Consider the following 19,997-nt stretch of genomic DNA (forward strand, 5'->3'; position numbering starts at 1 on the left):
GAAATGGCAGATGAGTTGATGAAGAGTGATCCATCTTCACTAAGGAGGACACAAACAATCTTCCTGATATACTAGTGGCCAGAAGATCTGGGATGATGGAGGAACTGAAGGAATTCCACATTAGGCAGGAAATGGCATTGGGTAGACGGATGGGACTGATGGTTCTTACCGTCCTCATCGTACACCGCCGTTTTGTGAGAGTGTTTGGATCCCGGGATCGAGGAGTCAGCGCCCGACAGGTGAGCGGGCCGTGGTAGCTGGTGCCTCTCCATTCGCCGCTGGAAGAACTGACACCTCTACTCCCCGGGTCGGGCGCTGCCTCCTCGATCCTGCTGCTCGGCGGCGGCGACTTGGTTTCCAGAGCATCGCCGATGACTCACATCAGCTCGTGATTCCCTGCCGCCTGTCCGGATAATATGACCAACATTGGTTGAGCTGAAGCTGGCATCCAACCACTCACAAAACGCCAGTGTTCGACGAGGATGTTAAGAACACTCAGTTCACTCAAAGTAAACTTTAGGTCATTTGTTCCTTGCGCCTGTGGAAATCCCCACTCCCATCCATCCCAACCACGGCACAAAAGTAATATGTTGGAATTCTGAAGGAGGGTCTTCTATCCAGAGGTCGGCGGACGGGAGTATCGGCCCAGGCCCGTAGGCAGCGCGGAAGGGTGGCGCCAGCTCCAGCCCCAGCTCGACTCTGTCTGTCCCTCCTGCGAGATGGGCGGGGTTGAGCTAGAGTTGGTGCTTCTTTTCAGCGCCACCTGCGGGCCTGGGCCGCCGCTGCGACGGGCCAGCGCCCCGCCAGGCCAGGCAGATTATTAAGGGTTTGGACACACTAGAGGCAGGAAACATGGTCCCAATGTTGGGGGAGTCCAGAACCAGGGGCCACAGTTTAAGAATAAGGGGCAAGCCATTTAGAACGGAGATGAGGAAACACCTTTTCACACAAAGTTGTGAGTCTGGGATTCTCTGCCTCAGATGGCGGTGGAGGCCGGTTCTTTGGAAACTTTCTAGAGAGAGCTAAATAGGGTACTTGAAGATAACGGAGTCAGAGGATATGGGGAGACGGCAGGAACGGGGTACTAATTGTGGGTGATCAGCCATGATCACATTGAATGGCGGTGCTGGCTTGAAGGGCCGTTTGCCTTACTCCTGCACCTATTGTGTATTGATTATGCCAGCAAAATAATTATTTAAACATTTTATTTCAGACAGCCCTTTGCTTTTTCCGTATTATCCAAAGAAATCGTTACATTATGTTAAAAGGCTTGTGGAAGGACAAATTGATAGTTGTCTACAAAAACCAGCTGTAAGTAATTACTATAAAGTTCATTCTATCACAATGAAATTACCCCAAACATGGTATCAGGTCTTTTATTTACAATATTTTGTATCTTTCACAGGAAGTTATTGGAAATTCTGTTCGTCAGGTTCTCTACATGCCACTATATAAGCTCAATCCAAGGTAAAACAATGACCATAATAAAACATTTAAATTGAAGCAATGCCCCTACTATGCTTAATCAGATACCATTTTGCTTGAGTAATTTCCATTTTTAATTGAATTAATTAAATATTTTCATATATTTCTGCTTACTTTCAGTGACAGCGTTGTGCCCAGGTTTTCTTTACCATCATTGTAAGTTCATTGTTCATTTGTTATTGACGTGTTTTTTTTCTGTGGCTTTAGATTTTGTTCAGTTTTCTGGAAGCTAAACTGAAATCTGACATGCACTTTTTTGGTTCACAGTTGGAATGATAAATCTTCAAATTTGCAATATGTCGTATTCACAATGCATGGCACTGAATCTCCCAGAATCTACATTTTGCGAAGACCCACGGACCTTTCAAGGTAAAAGAAGTGCTCATTCATAGAAACATAGAAAATAAGTGCAGGAGGAGGCCATTTGCCCCTTCGAACCAGCACCGCCATTCATTGTGATCATGGCTGATCATCCACAATCAGTAACCCGTGCCTGCCTTCTCCCCATACCCCTTGATTCCACAACACCTAGAGCTCTATCTAACTTTTAAATTCATCCAGTGAATTGGCCTCTACTGCCTTCTATGGCAGAGAATTCCACAAATTCACAACTCACTGGGTGAAACAGTTTTTTCTCACCTCAGTTTTAAATGGCCTCCCCTTTATTCTTAAAGGCCTCTCACTTGGGCGTAATTTGCGCATCATTTACGCGACATCATTTACGCATCACACGCATGACGCGTGCGTTGTGGCGCGCACATGATGCGCGCATGACGTGCATTACGTGTGCATGGCGCGTGGTGAGGCGTGGTGCCGTAGGCAGTGACGGGCGTTCACGCGCATCGCCCCAGGATTTTGGGATTCACAAAATCTTTGCGTGACGCGCTAATGACACCCAAGTGGGACAGGCCCTTTAGACTGAGGCCCCTAGTTCTGGACTTCCCCCAACATTGGGATTTTTTTTCTTGCATCTAGCTTGTCCAGTCCTTTTATAATTTTATACATTTCTATAAGAAACTAATTAATGCCAAACTGCCTACTACATTTCTACCCTGTACTCGTAGTGGTATGCCTCTGAATCACACTCATTATTCCAATAAATGTCCAACGATCTTGGAGGTGTTTCTAAAGCAGACGTGGGTCTTGCCATTAATTGCCAATTTCCAATTGCGCTCAAGAAATTAGTTTCCAACACAAATTCAGGGGACTGATTTTGGATGATCAGCCATGATCATATTGAATGGATCGAAGGGCCGAATGGCCTACTCCTGCACCGAATTTCTATGTTTCTAAATTGTTTGGAAAAAAAAGACACAAAAAGTGCCGGAGTAACTTAGACGGTTAGGCAACATCTCAGGAGAACAAGGATAGGTGACATTTCAAAATGGGACCCTTCTTCAGTATGGTTGTGGTAGAGGGAGAGGGGAGGATAGCTTGAAGAAAAGAGCAGAAAAAGCCTATCAAGTAATAAGTAAATAAAGGTAATTGGGAGGTGGGATTTATTGGCGGATGGTTGGACAAAGGCCAGAGATGAAAAGATAAAAGGAGCTGTGAATTGTAAAGCTGGAAGAAGGAATGTAAGCGGAAGGAAAGGGGAGGGGAAAAGGGGAGAGTGGAGAGTGTGGGTAGAAAGTGGTTTGTTTAGTTACTTAAATTGGAAGAATTCAATGTTTAGACAGGACTGCTAACATCGAGTGTGAGTTGGGAGTGAGAAATTGCGAGAAATCAAGACTGAGGGAGTGTAGCAATGGAGGGGAGGGTGGTGGGGTTGGGGAGGTGTGGAGGGGGGGGGGGGGGGTTGGGGGGTGGGGGGAGGAGGTGGTCCCCCTCGCATGGTATGGAGCTTTTGCATTTTTCAGCTAGAAATTGTGCAATCTGGTGCATACTGTAGCAAGTATTTTAATTTACACTTGAATGCAATGTTTATGCTTTAAATTGGATTAGCTATGAATAAGGTTAGGCTAAATTACATTCCTAATTACATTCCACAGTAGAGCCAGGCTCCGATCAACAGGTGCAGCACATGAATGATCTTATTGTATTCATGTATGGAAATCAGATTATAATCAAGCATGTTGACCAACCTGGGCTTCACTGCACACCTGGTACTGCTCCTGACCCTGAGTCTAGTTGCATACCTTCTCTCATTCCTGACCCTGAATCCAGCCTTACACCTGGCCCCCAATTCTACCCTGATCATAGCTGCTTACCTGCTTAAGTTCCCAGTGCTGAACACTCCCATTGTCCTTGCTTTGACTGCACACCTAGTACTATTCCAGACCTTGACTCTGGATGCACACTTGGCCTTGCTCCTAGCCCTCTGCACTGACAATATATCTGGCCCACACAAAAAGCCCCATATCTGACCCCCTGGACTTAACCTATTACGTTCAAGTCCACAGGTGCTTATCTAATGTGGTATTTTTATGGGGCACTTCACGGACCAAATTTTGTATAACAAAATTTGCTACATCCATTGGCTTCCTTGTAATCTAACATGCTAGTTACTTTGTCAAATAAGTCATCAATTGGTTGAACACAACTTCTCATCCATAAAATTATACTCACTCAGCTGTATACGTATTCTGTTATTATTTCCTTCATTTTCCTAACAAACTGTCCTGAAGTCATTTTCACCCCCAATATTTTCAGTATTTCGCTGTCTTCCTCTCAGCTGGGACTTTTCCCAAAATGCAAAGTCCAATAACAATATATATATAAGCAATAATATTTATTTAATGTGATTTTGAGAGTACATAACATTTTCTGTGGTATTCATAACAACAGTGATAAAAAGATCTTTGTTTTGATTGCACCTACCAACATGCATACATTATTATATTACAGTTAATATGTACCGAGGGCAAATTTTTGTTCCAATGCTTCCCATTCCCAATTACTTTTGCATTGAAGTGATTGAAATCCAAGTGGAGTTTAAATGGCATCAGAAAAATAAAACCTCCGGAATAGATGATATTCATTACATGGTTGGTTGGAGTCAGTATCAGCCCAATTACTATATTAAACTTTGAATCTTGCATCTCATTTTAATATTTCACTTATCCCATCCCGATGAATATTCCCGATGAATAAATTAAGGTTTTGTCAACTAATTACAAATCAGGCTAATTACAAATTAATAACATTAGACAACTCCGAAACACGAAGCGCTGAGCATTGGGATCCAGACATCATGGACAACTGGCCTCAGTTCCCCGCTCACATCTGGCAGTGCTCTCTGTCTGAACCAGGGGCCACGGAGTGTTTTTGAAAGTGGGGGGAGCTGAGAGATCACTGATCACTAGCCCTGGGGATACCGCCGGTGAGGCAGTGGAGTGACCAAGGTGTGGGAGGGGGCCCTCCCACAGTAGGGACTTTTGGAAATTTGATGCATTAAAATAGTAAGATTAAACGAGTACTTACCAGTACGAAGTTTGATCTGTATTTTATGAGGAGTTACGGTGAGGGATTAAGTGAAGACCCCAGCTCCAGTGCGCATGCGGCATACTTCGAAGCAGCGGTGTGAAATCACAGAATAGACACAATATTTGAAGTAAGATAGTAAAGATCACGAGACATCAGTTTATTAGCTTGATCTGTATAATGAGGGTGGGAGCGGCGGGCACTTAATCCCTCACCGTAACTCCTCATAAAATACAGATCAAACTTCGTACTGGTAAGTACTCGTTTAATCTTACTATTTTACTTCGGAGTCACGTGAGTGATTCCGTGAAGACTTCAAAGGTCTGTGATTTCAAACCGTGTAACAGTTTTTATTTCACTCACTGCCGAAGTTTATGAGGGAGGAAGTGTTATCGTAATCAACCAGTGGATCTGCTTTCAAAAGAAACAGAAAGGTATTTGTTAACAATACAAACATAACAGAGCTCCTCTGAGCTTAAATTAATATTGCAGTTTGTGTTATTCTTTCTGCAATTAAATCAGGTTTATCAACGGTTTATAATAAAAAATGTTCTGAACGCGGTTCCCTTGACCATTCTGCTGTATTGAAAATGTGGTCAACCGGGATGTCCATTCGTTCAGCCGCTGATATCAATGCTGCCCTAGTGGAATGGGATTAAATGTATTATTATCTATTCCGGCAGCTTTCAGTACCTGTTTGAGCCACCTTGGAGTGGTTTGGCTCGTACCCCGTTTTGGGTTACTGTGGTTGACCCATAGGCTTTCCTCTCCCTCTAAGATAGTGGGTTGTGTCTATATATAGTAGTAGATGGGTCACCACACTCAACCTGGACTCTGGTGGGTAGGCCCGGAATCCCACCAGTGAATCGGGCGTTCCTGGTCCATATATAGCCATATAACGACTACAGCACGGAAAACACAGGCGATCTCGACCCTGCTAGTTCGTGCCGAATCCATATACCTGCGAGTTAGATTTTACCAGACCTAAATATGAACTTGATGCGTCTGGGGTAATCACCATGTATCCAGTCTAGTTTATGGAGTGACCGGACTCTTTGAGCGTGTACGAGAGCCATAAGCATGAGCCTTTTTTAAAACATAGATTAAGCAAGCTGAGGGATCTGGCTGGTGCCATTCTCTGAGGTATGTCAATATCACACCAATATCCCATACATGGGTATATACCTGGGTGTTTGGGGCTTATATTATAGTTCCCTTCATAAGTTTACCTTCAGTGGATGGGATCCCATGCTCTGCTGACATGCGGTTTTAGATAAGCAGATAAGGCGCTCCATGCTGTATTTACGGCACTGTAACTCACCTTTTAGTCATGGTGTAGATGTTCCAGGAACTCCAATACGTCAGTGGTTGAATAGTTCGTTGTCCCTGCGTCGTGGCAGTATTTTACCCATGTTAGCTTTTAGTGACTGTTCGCAGGGATGCCGACATGGTGGTAATGGTTCCTTTGGATAATCCCAGTCCCTGGTAAGGTCTATTCAAAACCTGCACCCAGGAGTTTGATGTTTCCCTGGCATGGGTGGCTTATGCCTGATACTGGGTTGAGTCAGCAACCATGGTCCACTAGGGAAATCCATAGGTGACTCGCCCACCGTGTCGTGATGAACTGGGAACCATGGCTGTAGGCCGGTCGGGCACGTTCAATATCTCGGAGACAGATCCCATCTGTATTGCGAAGTGCCCGACGGATGAGGCAGAAGGGAGGAAGGCAAAGCAGAAATTCCCCCTTCCAGCGTATAGGCATCTATCGCTGCTGCCTCTAATCTGGTTCCTAAGTCACATACATGGGTTACTGGTGATTCCGTCTTGTGCAACCAAATTGATATCTGGCTTTCAAACTGCTTAATAAATTTAGCAGATATTTTGGGTTATGACATCTATTCAATGTAATCATAAATTGTACCCCGTGACATGGTGTCTCCTACTGTGTTCTAGCTTCCTAGGACATAGGCAGCTGATAGTTAAAATGTCTTTTGACACACCATTGACAGATTTGTTTGACCAATTTGTTGCACAATAATGATTATTATGCTCCCCATATGGTTGATATAAGCCACCACCATAGTATTATCAATCCGTAACCACATATGTACGTGCTGCATTTGAAATGCATATGCTTTTTAGCCCAATAGGCGATCACCAATCCCAAGAAGTTGATGCCCGGTATGTGTAGTAACGATGTTTGTGACTTGGTCCATCTGTTACCTGTGCTGGATATGGAGTTTAGTTGCTCCCCAGCCTAAAGTACTGGCATTGGTTTTTAAAAATAACCAAGTTGGGATTGGTGATGATAATAGGGCTGAAAACTATGCCAAATATATGTCTGCCCACCACCTTAATTGTGATATAGCTTCAGTGGGCACATTCATGATTTGATTATAGTGACCCAAGTGTCTTGGCAAAGTAACAGTCATATGGACGGAATTGTTATTGAAGCCCAGATAATCCTTGGTAGTAACGCTTCAATTCTGGTTTATCTGGGCGTGGGATGAACCTCAGCTTTAGGGAGCTGTTTCGTAGCTAGAACTGCTCCACAGCTAATTCCTTTGTTTCCCCTAATATGAGGATATCATCCAATATGTGCCATGATTATGCTTGTTTTCTTAATATTTTCATGGCCATTTTTAATAGTTTAGGGCGGAGGTTTAGACCATATGAAATGCTATATGCTCCCATGGTTGCCCTAACCGGGATATCCATGATCCAGGTAAATATATTTAGGTATCTATAATGATCCTAGTGTATGGTATAAGATAGTTAGCATCTCCCATATCAATGCTCCCCATAGGTATCCTAGGGAGATCAGATGTCTGGCAGTGACAAAACTCCACCTCCATCTTAAAGTGGATATACTCAACAGATTTATTTAGTGATATTAGATCAATGATGATGCTACATTCATCATCTTTTATAGTTTTGGTGAATATATTCGATACAAATTCCAATCCGTTTAGTAATGTGCCTGTTTAGTTCAGCTTGCCTTCTCACTTCTCTTTTCTTAGAGGGAGAAACAGCCCTTTGGGCGCATTGCTGAACTGGCAGTAAAATGCCCAATTTGAATTCGTTTTTATCCTCTAATGCTGTTGAGTATATTTTGGTTATTTGTGACAGCATCCCATGCTTAGCCCACTCCCCATGCAGTTTAGTAGAACACCCTTGTTTTAGTGTAAACTGGGAGGAACCAGACTACCTACCTCCATGCTTGTTGTTTTTCATGAAGGCGTAGTTTGCTGGTATGCTGGTGCTGTCGGTGGGGCGGCGCATCTTCCCACGGCTCCGCTCTGGGCCCCGTCTAAAAAGAACTATGGGGATCTGCAGCGGTCACCAGGCTTTCACCAGTCCTTGTTTGATATTGCTGGTGGATGCCGAGGGGTGCTGCCAGCTGGGTGTTGGATGTGATGTCCTGCTCGTCCCATAGCCTGCTCCCTCTTCCCCGCAGCAGCGGTTTGCATAGCCCCATATATTCGGGGTTGCGGGCAGGTCTATATGCACCATCGTTCAGTCGAGTATCCCAAATATGGGAACATCTTAGGCGTCAGCACCAAAGGTGAGCAAAGGTGGTAACATCTTGACCTTCTGTAGAATTCGCTGCTTGTCTGTGAGTCTACGAGACCCAGCTGCCTGCGGATTTGCCTCTGGAAAGGCCTGTTCCTGCAGGGCTTTTGTTGGGAAGATGGTCGCGTGGAGGAGCCATGTAGTGGCCCACGACACCCAGTGGCTCTTCCTGATCCTGCTCCCCTGGCATACTGCTGTTCTCGTCCGCCTGCCCAGCACTTAAGCCAGCCCAGCCCTGGCCTCCTTAGCCCTTAAAAAAGGAGCATAAAGGATGCGCTAAATGGGAGGAGGCAAAGCACTCCACTCCGCTGTTGCATCAATCCCTCGACAAGGGAGATGGCTAGTGCAATAGCACTGGGGTAAGAGTCAGCTCCCTTGGCATTCAGCCAGTGCCCCTTTACACCGGCGGCACAGGGAGCGGCTCGGTGTCGAGTGAGCGGGAGCATTGAAATAGCTCCACCGCTACCGGTGGCTGCCTCCCAGATAAGGACCCTCGTGTGGAGTTGGGCAGGCAGTCCTTCTCCTGGAGGTGAACTTCATGACCTCCTCTGGCTTGGGGAGACAGACATACTCATTTTTGATGTCTCCAACCTGTTCCAGCTTGGAGGAAGATGGCTCCTGTAGAACCTGTAAATTGGTAAGATTTCCCCTTACCTGCATGTAGAGGCTGCCTGCCGTTTTCCAGGCGGCGTAGTGGCAGTTCCCGGGCGGTGATTCTCCTGGTCAGGAGTCTGCAGGGCTGCCGGTCGGGTTTTTTAAATTTCCCGCCGGTCCGCGGCTGTACGGAACAGCTGTTCAGCGGACCGGCATTGGCGCAGCTCCTTGCAGCGGTCCGCAGCGTTAGCGGTCCGGGTGGCACCTTTTCCCCGTCACTGTCGGCCCCACGCTGGAGTCGAAACGGGGCCCGCTCACCATGCCTCACTTTGCTCCCCCTGGAGCAAAAACCACAAGGCCCGATTAAGGTAAGTACTTACCTCTCGTCCTTGGATGCGGGAGCGCCCGACTCCCGCTGGCTGCCGCGTTCTGCACGCTGTGCGATTATGCCGCATGCGCACTGGAGCTGGGGTCTTCACGGAATCACTCACGTGACTCCGAAGTAAAATCATGTTTAAATGCTTTGTAGAAGTATGATTTCAATGTTTTTTGTTTAAAGTATTTTTAAGAGGTAACCTTTTTAAGGGGTAACTTTTGTCCACAGAAAGGGTGGTGGGTGTATGGAACAAGCTGCCAGAGGAGGTAGTTGAGGCAGGGACTATCCCAACATTTAAGAAACAGTTAGACTAATACATGGATAGGACAGGTTTGGAGGGATATGGACCATGTTGGCGGGTGTGGGTAAGTTTGGCTGAAGGGCCTGTTTTCACACTGTATCAATCTATGACTAGATTATACCTCCACCATGCATGAATGCTTCAAAATCAAGTGGTCGAGTTTTATTGCCATATACTCAAGCATAGAAACATAGAAAATACGTGCAGGAATAGGCCATTCGGCCCTTTGAGCCAACACTCATTCAATATCATCATGGCTGTTCATCTAAAATCAGTACCTCTTTCGTGTTTTTTCCCCATATCCCTTAATTTCGCTAGCCCCAAGAGCTAAATGTAACTCTCTTTTGAAAACATCCAGTGAATTGGCCTCCACTGCCTTCTGTGGCAGAGAATTCCACAAATTTACAACTCTCTGGGTGAAGAAAGTCTGTCCTCATCTCAGTCATAAATGGCCTACCCCTTATTCCTAAACTGTGACCCCTGGTTCTGAACTCCCCTAACATCGGGAACATTTGTCCTGCAGTTACAATGTGAAAATCTAGTAGGCAAGCAGGATGCTTTCTCCACCACCCCCATTTGAAGGTCACTATCTTCCACCGCTTCTACCAGTGCTTGGTACCTACTTCCAGCAGCCACTGGTTGTCCTCCAGTTAATCAACCCCCGTCACCTGTATCCACCAATCAGATGCTAGGCTTTGCACCGTCCCCACTTCTTTTCCAGCTTTCTCCCCCTTACTACAGTCAGACTGACCTGAATTGATGCTTATTCATTTTTTCCAGAAATGCAGCCTGACGCTCTTTCTCAGCACTTGTGTTCATTATTTTATAAACCAGCATCTGCAGTTTCTTGTGTCCACACAAAACTCCAAACGTGGCCTAACCAAAATTTTATGAAGCTCTAACGTGACTTCCTGATTCTTATAATCAATACCCTGACTGATGAAGGCAAGGATACCTTATGCCCTCTTTACCACTCCCTCCATTTGTATTGCTACTTTCAGAGATGGAATAAAGATTCCTCTGTACACCATGCTGCTAAGAATCCTGCCATTAATTGTATACTCTCCACTTGTAACTGACGTCCCAAAGTGCAACACCTCACTCTTACTCGGATTCAACTCCATCTACTATTTCTCCATCCATATTTGGAACTGACCTACAGTGGCTTGCAAAAGTATTCATACCCCTTGAACTTTTCCACATTTTGTCACGTTACAACCACAAACGTAAATGTATTTTATGGGATTTTATGTGATAGACCAACACAAAGTGGTGCATAATTGTGAAGTGGAAGGAAAATGATACATGGTTTTCAAATTTTTTTACAAATAAAAAACTGAAAAGTGTGGCGTGCAAAAGTATTCAGCCCCCCTGAGTCAATACTTTGTAGAACCACCTTTCGCTGCAATTACAGCTGCAAGTCTTTTGTAGTATGTTTCTACCAGCTTTGCACATCTAGAGACTGACATTTCTGCCCATTCTTCTTGGCAAAATAGCTCAAGCTTAGTCAGATTGGATGGAGAGCGTCTGTGAACAGCAATTCTCAAGTCTTGCCAGAGATTCTCAATTGGATTTAGGTCTGGACTTTGACTGGGCCATTCTAACACATGAATATGCCTTGATCTAAACCATTCCATTGTAGCTCTGGCTGTATGTTTAGGGTCGTTGTCCTGCTGGAAGGTGAACCTCCGCCCCAGTCTCAAGTCTTTTGCAGACTCTAACAGGTTTTCTTCCAAGATTGCCCTGTATTTGGATCCATCCATCTTCCCATCAACTCTGACCAGCTTCCCTGTCCCTGCTGAAGAAAAGCATCCCCACAGCATGATGCTGCCACCACCATGTTTCACAGTGGGGATGGTGTGTTCAGGGTGATGTGCAGTGTTAGTTATCCACCACACATAGCGTTTTGCATTTAGGCCAAAAACTTCAATTTTGGTCTCATCTGACCAGAGCACCTTCCTCCACATGTTTGCTGTGTCCCCCACATGGCTTGTGGCAAACTGCAAACGGGACTTCTTATGGCTTTTTTTCAACAAAGGCTTTCTTCTTGCCACTCTTCCATAAAGGCCCGATTTGTGGAGTGCACGACTAATAATTGTCCTGTGGACAGATTCTCCCACCTGAGCTGTGGATCTTTGCAGCTCCTCCAGAGTTACCATGGGCCTCTTGGCTGCTTCTCTGATCAATGCTCTCCTTGCCCGGCCTGTCAGTTTAGGTGGACGGCCATGTGTTGGTAGGTTTGCAGTTGTGCCAAACTCTTTCCATTTTCGGATGATGGATTGAAGAGTGCTCCGTGAGATGTTCAAATCTTAGGATATTTTTGTTATAACCTAACCCTGCTTTAAACTTCTCCACAACTTTATCCCTGACCTGTCTGGTGTGTTCCTTGGGCTTCATGATGCTGTTTGTTCACTACTAGTCTCTAACAAACCTCTGAGGCCTTCACAGAACAGCTGTATTTATACTGAGGTTAGATTACACACAAGTGGACTCTATTTACTGATTAGGTGACTTCTGAAGGCAATTGGTTGCACTGGATTTTATTTAGGGGTATCAGAGTAAAGGGGGCTGAATACTTTTGCACACCACACTTTTCAGTTTTTTATTTGTAAAAAAATTTGTAAACCATGTATCATTTTCCTTCCACTTCACAATTATGCGCCACTTTGTGTTGGTCTATCACATAAAATCCCAATAAAGTACATTTACGTTTGTGGTTGTAACGTGACAAAATGTGGAAAAGTTCAAGGGGTATGAATACTTTTGCAAGCCACTGTATATCCTGCTGTATTATTTTGACAACCTTCTTTGCTATTCACAAACTCGCCAATTTTTTAGGTGCCTGCAAACTTACTAAAGGGCCTGTCCCACTGCGGGGACCCAATTTGCGAGTGTAGAAGAGTTTAGAAGAGTATGAAAAAGTGTCATGTTGAAGACATCCTTCGATCTCCTCCGACCTCCTTCGACTATGTTGAAGACTAGCTTTGACTAGTTTTGGGAAAATTGGACACCGAATAGTGGAGAGTGAAGACGACCTTCTTTGATCTCCTTCGACCTGCTTCGACTATGGTGAAGACTATCTACGACTACCTTCGACTACCCTTGATTACCTTAGATTGCCTTTGATTACCTACGAATAACATGCCGACCTACTACGACCTACTTCGACTAAACCTACGAGTAAAAAAAAAAATCAATTTTTTTCCATGGCGACCTTTTTTTACTAGCGGGCATTTTTCAACATGCTGAAAAATATGCCGTGACCTAACTGAGGCCTCGAGTACGCGGGGACTACTCTCGAGCATGAAGGAGAGTTACAAAGACCTCGTGTCGACCATGATGCGAGTATGAGTCCAGGGCAAACTCTTCTAAACTCACTAATTAAGTCCCCGCAGTGGGACAGGCCTTTAACCTACCCCTTACATTTTTGTCCAAGTCACTTATATATGTCGCACACAAAAGAGGCTCCTGCACTAAACCCTGATGAATCCCACAGGTCACAAACCTCCAGCCAGAATCCCACCACCGCCCTATTTTCTAAGCCAGTTCTGAATTCAAATGACCAAGTAACCATGGATCCCTTGCATCAAATTCTTCTAGGTCGGCCAACTGTGAGTGACTTTGTCAAATACCTTACTAAAATTCATATCGACAACATCCATTACTTGGCACCTCAAAAACCTCATTCAAGTGTGTAATACATGATCAGTCTTGGACAATGTTATGCTCACTGTCCCTAACCAGCCCATTCTCATTCAAATCCAAGTAAATCCTATCCCCAAAAATCCTCAAATTAGCTCTGTACCAGTGATGTGAGGCTCACTAGTCTATAATTTCTCAGATTGCTTGTTTCCCTTCTCAAATAATGGAACAACATTGACCATGCTCTAATCCTCTGGGACTTCGCCTCTGGCTGGAGAGGATGCAAAGATCTTCATCAAAACCCCAGCAATCCCTTGACTTGCCTTTCTCAATAACCTGGGATAGAACCCGTCAGGACCCGGGGACGTATCCACTTCTTCTTGATCTCAAATTGCCCCAGCATATTAGTATTCTGAAACACTGATCTAACTATCCTCCATGTATTCCTCCTAAGTGAATATCAATGCAAAGTACTTGTTTAGTACCTTGCCTAGATCCTATGAATCCAAATATAAATTCCCTTTCATTATCTTGTTTTAACCTCTCACTAGTTACCTTCTTGCTATGAATGTACACAGAAAATGTATTTGTTTTAGTTAGTCTGACTTGCCATAACATTTCACGGCCTCTGCTGGGCTTCCAAATTATATTCTTGAGTTCTATCAAGCTCTCTTTATATTCCTCAAAGGTACTCCCTAATTCCACCTACACCTTGCATATGGTTTATTTTTAACCCAATGGACTACTACATGGATAGGAAAGTTTTAGATGACTATGGGCCAAATGGCTAGTGTAGATGGGGCATCTTGTCAGCATGGGTAAGGTGGGTCGATGGGGCTGTTTCCATGCTGTATAACTCTATGACTCTGAATGTCCAGCCTCTTTCATCATCCAAGATTCCCTTATCTTGCTACTATTCTTGTCTTTCTCCTAATTGGAACATGCCACTCCTAAATTCTGATCATCTGGTCTTTAATATCAAGATCCCAGCAATCTTATGGGTTGTCTTTCTCAATAACATGGGTACTTAATAACCTGGATTGAATCAGTAAGAGCTGCTCCCAATGTACTGTCCGTAACTCTTGCCTCATACTATTGTTATATTCCCTCCATCATTTTAGTACTCTTCCCCACCCCTACCCCAAGGTCCAGACATAAGGGCCTGTCCCACTTACGTGTCCTTGGCACGCAAATTACGCGACCTTGTTGAGGCGCACGGGCATCGTATGGCCGCGTGGGGCCGGTCCCACTGAGAAGCGCAAAGGGGTGTATAGTTGTGCGCGACATCGCGTGGGGCTCCGAAATTTTCATGCACCAACGGCCTGTCGCGTAACTGACGGCCAAAGTGGGACAGGCCCAAGACCCTGGCCCGACGCAACGTCTCACCTCCAACAGCAGCAGAAGCAGGCAAACGATCGCCGAACTCGGCCTGGGGCTCACGGCCGTTGCAGATCCAGATCCACCTCCACTTCTACTCCCAGAGCGGGGCCAAGAAAATTGAAGATAGAACCAAAATGCAGGAGTAACTCAGCAGGACCGGCAGCATCTCTGGAGAGAAGCAATGGGTGATGTTTCGGGTCAAGACCTTTCTTTTCAGACTGAAGAAAAATCTCGACACGAAACATCATCCCTTCCTTCTCTCCAGAGATGCTGCCGGTCCCGCTGAGTTACTCCAGCTTTGTGTCCATCTTCAAATGACGTCATGCGCTCCAGACGGCTGTTCGTATACATGAAATCGCGCGCGACCTTCGCGGGACCATCGCCGCTCAACGCGACACGAGGCCGCGTAATTTGCTTGCCAAGGACTCGTAAGTGGGACAGGCCCTTTAGCATTATTCATAACTCTCTGAAAATTTGAGGAGTTGTGATCACTGTTCCCAAAATGCTCTCCCACTGAAATGCCAGTCCCTTAATACGGCTTGTTTCCGAATCTGTTGAGAATGGTCCCCCCTTTAGTTGGACTATCCACATACTGATTTAAGAAACTCACTTGGATACTTGTAACCAGTCTCAGCCTCTTGCACTAGGAAGTCCCGGGCAATATTGGAGATTTGAAAGACACCCGTTACAATAATCCTGTTGTTTTTACACCTTTCCATAATCTGTATACTTATTTCCCAATGGCTATTGGAGACCGAAAATATAATCTTATTTTGAGCTCCATTGACATTGCCTCAAAGGATGATCTCTCCAATGTGTCCTCCTCTTCTTATGCATAATCTGGTACTGTGAGGCTTCTTTGTGTCCATTATCTAATGTTGAAGACTCCCTTGACCACTGCTTGCTAATTTTTTATCACTATGCCACCACTTTGGGTTGGCCGGTCTTGCTGGCAGGACACAAATTGGGGAACATGATAGAAGGGTTAATAAAGTTGTCTGAAAAGCATTTTTCTTAGATTGTGGCCAAGAGTATCATGGCTGTGTCCTAAACAGTTGCCCATTTGATTCTATTCATTACATTTGTTGTCCTGAAATCACCCAAAAATGATTGTTCATTACATTTGAAAACTTCCTACTGTTGTAAAAGAAGATGGTTACCTGAAATATATGCATGTGTTACACATGCACTAGGAATAATAATTGCTACCTCAGATTCACTTCAGAGCACAATATTTTAATTAGAAAATGTATTTTGAAGATGGACATATTCTTTTTCACAGTTTAATCTAATGTATTACCACAATCATTAACATGATCTGACTGGCTTGGATATTGGCCATGGTTTAACGGAAGTGACAAGTGTAATTACTGGAATTTGAACATTATAATAAATTATTTTAAATATTGATTAGAATACATAATCAATATAATCAAGGCGACAATTTTAAATCTTTCTGTTTTTTTTCCTCACAGATCTATTTCTAACAGACTGATTGCTGCGGAGTTTGGAGATTTTTTGTGCACCAGCAAAACTGAGAGCAAGGAAAGGTGTTATTCCAGCTTTGTTTCAGTTTGGTCATTTTTGTAATATAACGTCATACCTTTGAGTAAACTGTAAATGTAGTTCTTCACAATCTTAATTTTTACTATATATCACTTGAACTATCCTGAGAAATTATATAGTTGGAATGAAAGGACAAAACGTTTCTTTGTTTCCTTTCTTTTAGTCAGTACAGCTTTTTGGACGTTGATTTTTATGATGATGAATTACTGACAGTTGTATTGAAAGGACACATCGACAACAAAGAAAAATGTCGGATTTTGGCACAATTACCAATGTCATCCATTTACAACATTGAGGAAACTGAAGAAGAGTTGAGCTTTGATTCCGGTAAAAGGTAATGCACAATGTTGAATGTCACACTTGATATTAAATTCATAAATGGTTCTAATACATTTAAATGTATTGTCTCTGAGACAGTGTGCAATAGTCCTGGGATCCAATTATTTGCTGATCTGAGTGAGATCAGTTCTAAAAGGATACAAAGTACTGTAGTAACTCAGCAGGTCAGGCAGCATGTCTGGAGAACATGGCTAGGTGACTTTGTGTCCTTTCACGATGGTTCTGTTTTCTTGGTTAATGGTGATAACATGATCTGAAGTCAGAAAGACTCCTAGGACTTGTGATTCTGCATGTGACCGTGACCAGTCATGGTGGCGCAGCGGTAGAGTTGCTACCTTATGGCGAATGCAGAGCCGGAGACCGGGTTCGATCCCGATTACGGGTGCTGTCTGTACGGAGTTTGTGCGTTCTCCCCGTGACCTGCGTGGGTTTTCTCCGAGATCTTCCGTTTCCTCCCACACTCCAAAGACGTACAGGTTTGTAGGTTAATTGGCTTGGTAAAGTGGGTGCAGAATCGTGTTAATGTGCGGCATGGACCCGATGGCCTGTTTCCGCTCTGTATCTCTAAACTAAACTAAAAACTAAATTACTGTCCAATCCTCGATCACTCAATGGTGTGTTCAACATGAAAACATGCATGTTTTATATTACAATATTAATTTGTACAAGGTACAATGCTAGTTTATGATATATTATATATGGCAGTGGTAGCAGAAAGAGAAACTTTTAAACCACATTCAATAAAGCTTAACATTTTAATTTGTTTTAATTGTGATAATAGTTTGTATACAGTTGAAGTTCATTCCAAATTCGCTGGTAATCAAAGAAGAAAGAGATTAGTTAAAACAAATGTAGGTCCCTTGCAGTCAGAAACAGGTGAGTTGATCATGGGGAACAAGGATATGGCGGACCAATTGAATAACTACGAAGGAAGACATAAATACTAAGGAAGACATAAATAATTTGCCGGAAATAGCAGGGGACCGCGGGTCAAAGGAGTTGGAGGAATTGAGTGAAATCCAGGTTAGCCGGGAAGTGGTGTTGGGTAAATTGAATGGATTAAAGGCCGATAAATCCCCAGGGCCAGATAGGCTGCATCCCAGAGTACTTAAGGAAGTAGCTCCAGAAATAGTGGATGCATTAGTAATAATCTTTCAAAACTCTTTAGATTCTGGAGTAGTTCCTGAAGATTGGCGGGTAGCAAACGTAACCCCACTTTTTAAGAAGGGAGGGAGAGAGAAAATGGGGAATTACAGACCAGTTAGTCTAACATCGGTAGTGGGGAAACTGCTAGAGTCAGTTATTAAAGATGGGATAGCAGCATATTTGGAAAGTGGTGAAATCATTGGACAAAGTCAGCATGGATTTACGAAAGGTAAATCATGTCTGACGAATCTTATAGAATTTTTCGAGGATGTAACTAGTAGTGTGGATAGGGGAGAACCAGTGGATGTGGTGTATCTGGACTTCCAGAAGGCTTTCGACAAGGTCCCACATAAGAGATTAGTATACAAACTTAAAGCACAAGGCATTGGGGGTTCAGTATTGATGTGGATAGAGAACTGGCTGGCAAACAGGAAGCAAAGAGTAGGAGTAAACGGGTCATTTTCACAATGGCAGGCAGTGACTAGTGGGGTACCCCAAGGCTCAGTACTGGGACCCCAGCTATTTACAATATATATTAATGATCTGGATGAGGGAATTGAAGGCAATATCTCCAAGTTTGCGGATGACACTAAGCTGGGGGGCAGTGTTAGCTGTGAGGAGGATGCTAGGAGACTGCAGGGTGACTTGGATAGGCTGGGTGAGTGGGCAAATGTTTGGCAGATGCAGTATAATGTGGATAAATGTGAGGTTATCCATTTTGGTGGCAAAAACAGGAAAGCAGACTATTATCTAAATGGTGGCCGATTGGGAAAGGGGGAGATGCAGCGAGACCTGGGTGTCATGGTACACCAGTCATTGAAGGTAGGCATGCAGGTGCAGCAGGCAGTAAAGAAAGCGAATGGTATGTTAGCTTTCATTGCAAAAGGATTTGAGTATAGGAGCAGAGAGGTTCTACTGCAGTTGTACAGGGTCTTGGTGAGACCACACCTGGAGTATTGCGTACAGTTTTGGTCTCCAAATCTGAGGAAGGACATTATTGCCATAGAGGGAGTGCAGAGACGGTTCACCAGACTGATTCCTGGGATGTCAGGACTGTCTTATGAAGAAAGACTGGATAGACTTGGTTTATACTCTCTAGAATTTAGAAGATTGAGAGGGGATCTTATAGAAACTTACAAAATTCTTAAGGGGTTGGACAGGCTAGATGCAGGAAGATTGTTCCCGATGTTAGGGAAGTCCAGGACAAGGGGTCACAGCTTAAGGATAAAGGGGAAATCCTTTAAAACCGAGATGAGAAGAACTTTTTTCACACAGAGAGTGGTGAATCTCTGGAACTCTCTGCCACAGAGGGTAGTTGAGGCCAGTTCATTGGCTATATTTAAGAGGGAGTTAGATGTGGCCCTTGTGGCTAAGGGGATCAGGGGTATGGAGAGAAGGCAGGTACGGGATACTGAGTTGGATGATCAGCCATGATCATATTGAATGGCGGTGCAGGCTCGAAGGGCCGAATGGCCTACTCCTGCACCTAATTTCTATGTTTTTATGTTTCTAAGTATGTCATGATGAACAGGAACATGTTCTTAGAGGAACAGGAAATTATTAACAGCTATCTTCACCACTTTTGAGTGGTTGTATGTGCGCTGCAAGATAGACACAAAATGCTGGAGTAACTCAGCGGGACAGGCAGCATCTCGAAAGAAGGAATGGGTGACGCTTTGGGTCGAGACCGTTCTTCAGTCTGACCCGAAATGTCACCCATTCTTTCTCTCCAGAGATGCTGCTTGTCCCGCTGAGTTACTCCAGTATTTTGTTTAAGCCAGCATCTGCAGTTCCTTCCTACACATATGTGTGCTGCAAAGTTGATGTCAGATTTTGTCTGTATTAACTTCCTGATATTCACGATTGTTCTCTTCACTAATTTTTTCCAACGTTTTTCTATCCACATCTCTGCACACTATGAAATAAGACATGTTAATTCTATAAATGTAAAAAAAAACAGATCTACTGGTATTTGAGATGTGGTGTCCTGTTTTAGTGCAAAGTTTAATATGGAATTTTGGTTTGATTTACAGGTTAGATGAACAGATCGACCATATTCCTGTTCGGACAGTAACTGTTGAAAATCAATCACGGACTTTAGAGAATATGAAGGCACAGTATATTGCTGTCAATGGTATTCGTAAAGTTTCCTGTGTGGTAAGTGACTCCTAA

At 44.1% G+C, this 19,997-nt stretch overlaps 1 protein-coding gene across 3 annotated transcripts in view; it reads left to right on the forward strand.

The window, feature by feature from the left end:
- The window catches only part of anapc4 (anaphase promoting complex subunit 4), a 116,529-nt gene that overhangs the window by 88,651 nt on the left and 7,881 nt on the right, over positions 1–19,997 (forward strand). For all 3 annotated transcript variants that reach the window (XM_055638015.1, XM_055638034.1, XM_055638025.1), the window contains 7 exons: positions 1,214–1,311; positions 1,406–1,467; positions 1,606–1,641; positions 1,753–1,854; positions 16,250–16,324; positions 16,504–16,674; positions 19,859–19,982. In XM_055638015.1, coding sequence (XP_055493990.1) covers positions 1,214–1,311; positions 1,406–1,467; positions 1,606–1,641; positions 1,753–1,854; positions 16,250–16,324; positions 16,504–16,674; positions 19,859–19,982 — 668 coding nt within the window. The remainder of the gene's footprint in view (positions 1–1,213; positions 1,312–1,405; positions 1,468–1,605; positions 1,642–1,752; positions 1,855–16,249; positions 16,325–16,503; positions 16,675–19,858; positions 19,983–19,997) is intronic.

Source organism: Leucoraja erinacea, chromosome 1, assembly GCF_028641065.1.
Source record: "Leucoraja erinacea ecotype New England chromosome 1, Leri_hhj_1, whole genome shotgun sequence".
In the NCBI taxonomy this organism is placed as follows: domain Eukaryota; kingdom Metazoa; phylum Chordata; class Chondrichthyes; order Rajiformes; family Rajidae; genus Leucoraja; species Leucoraja erinaceus.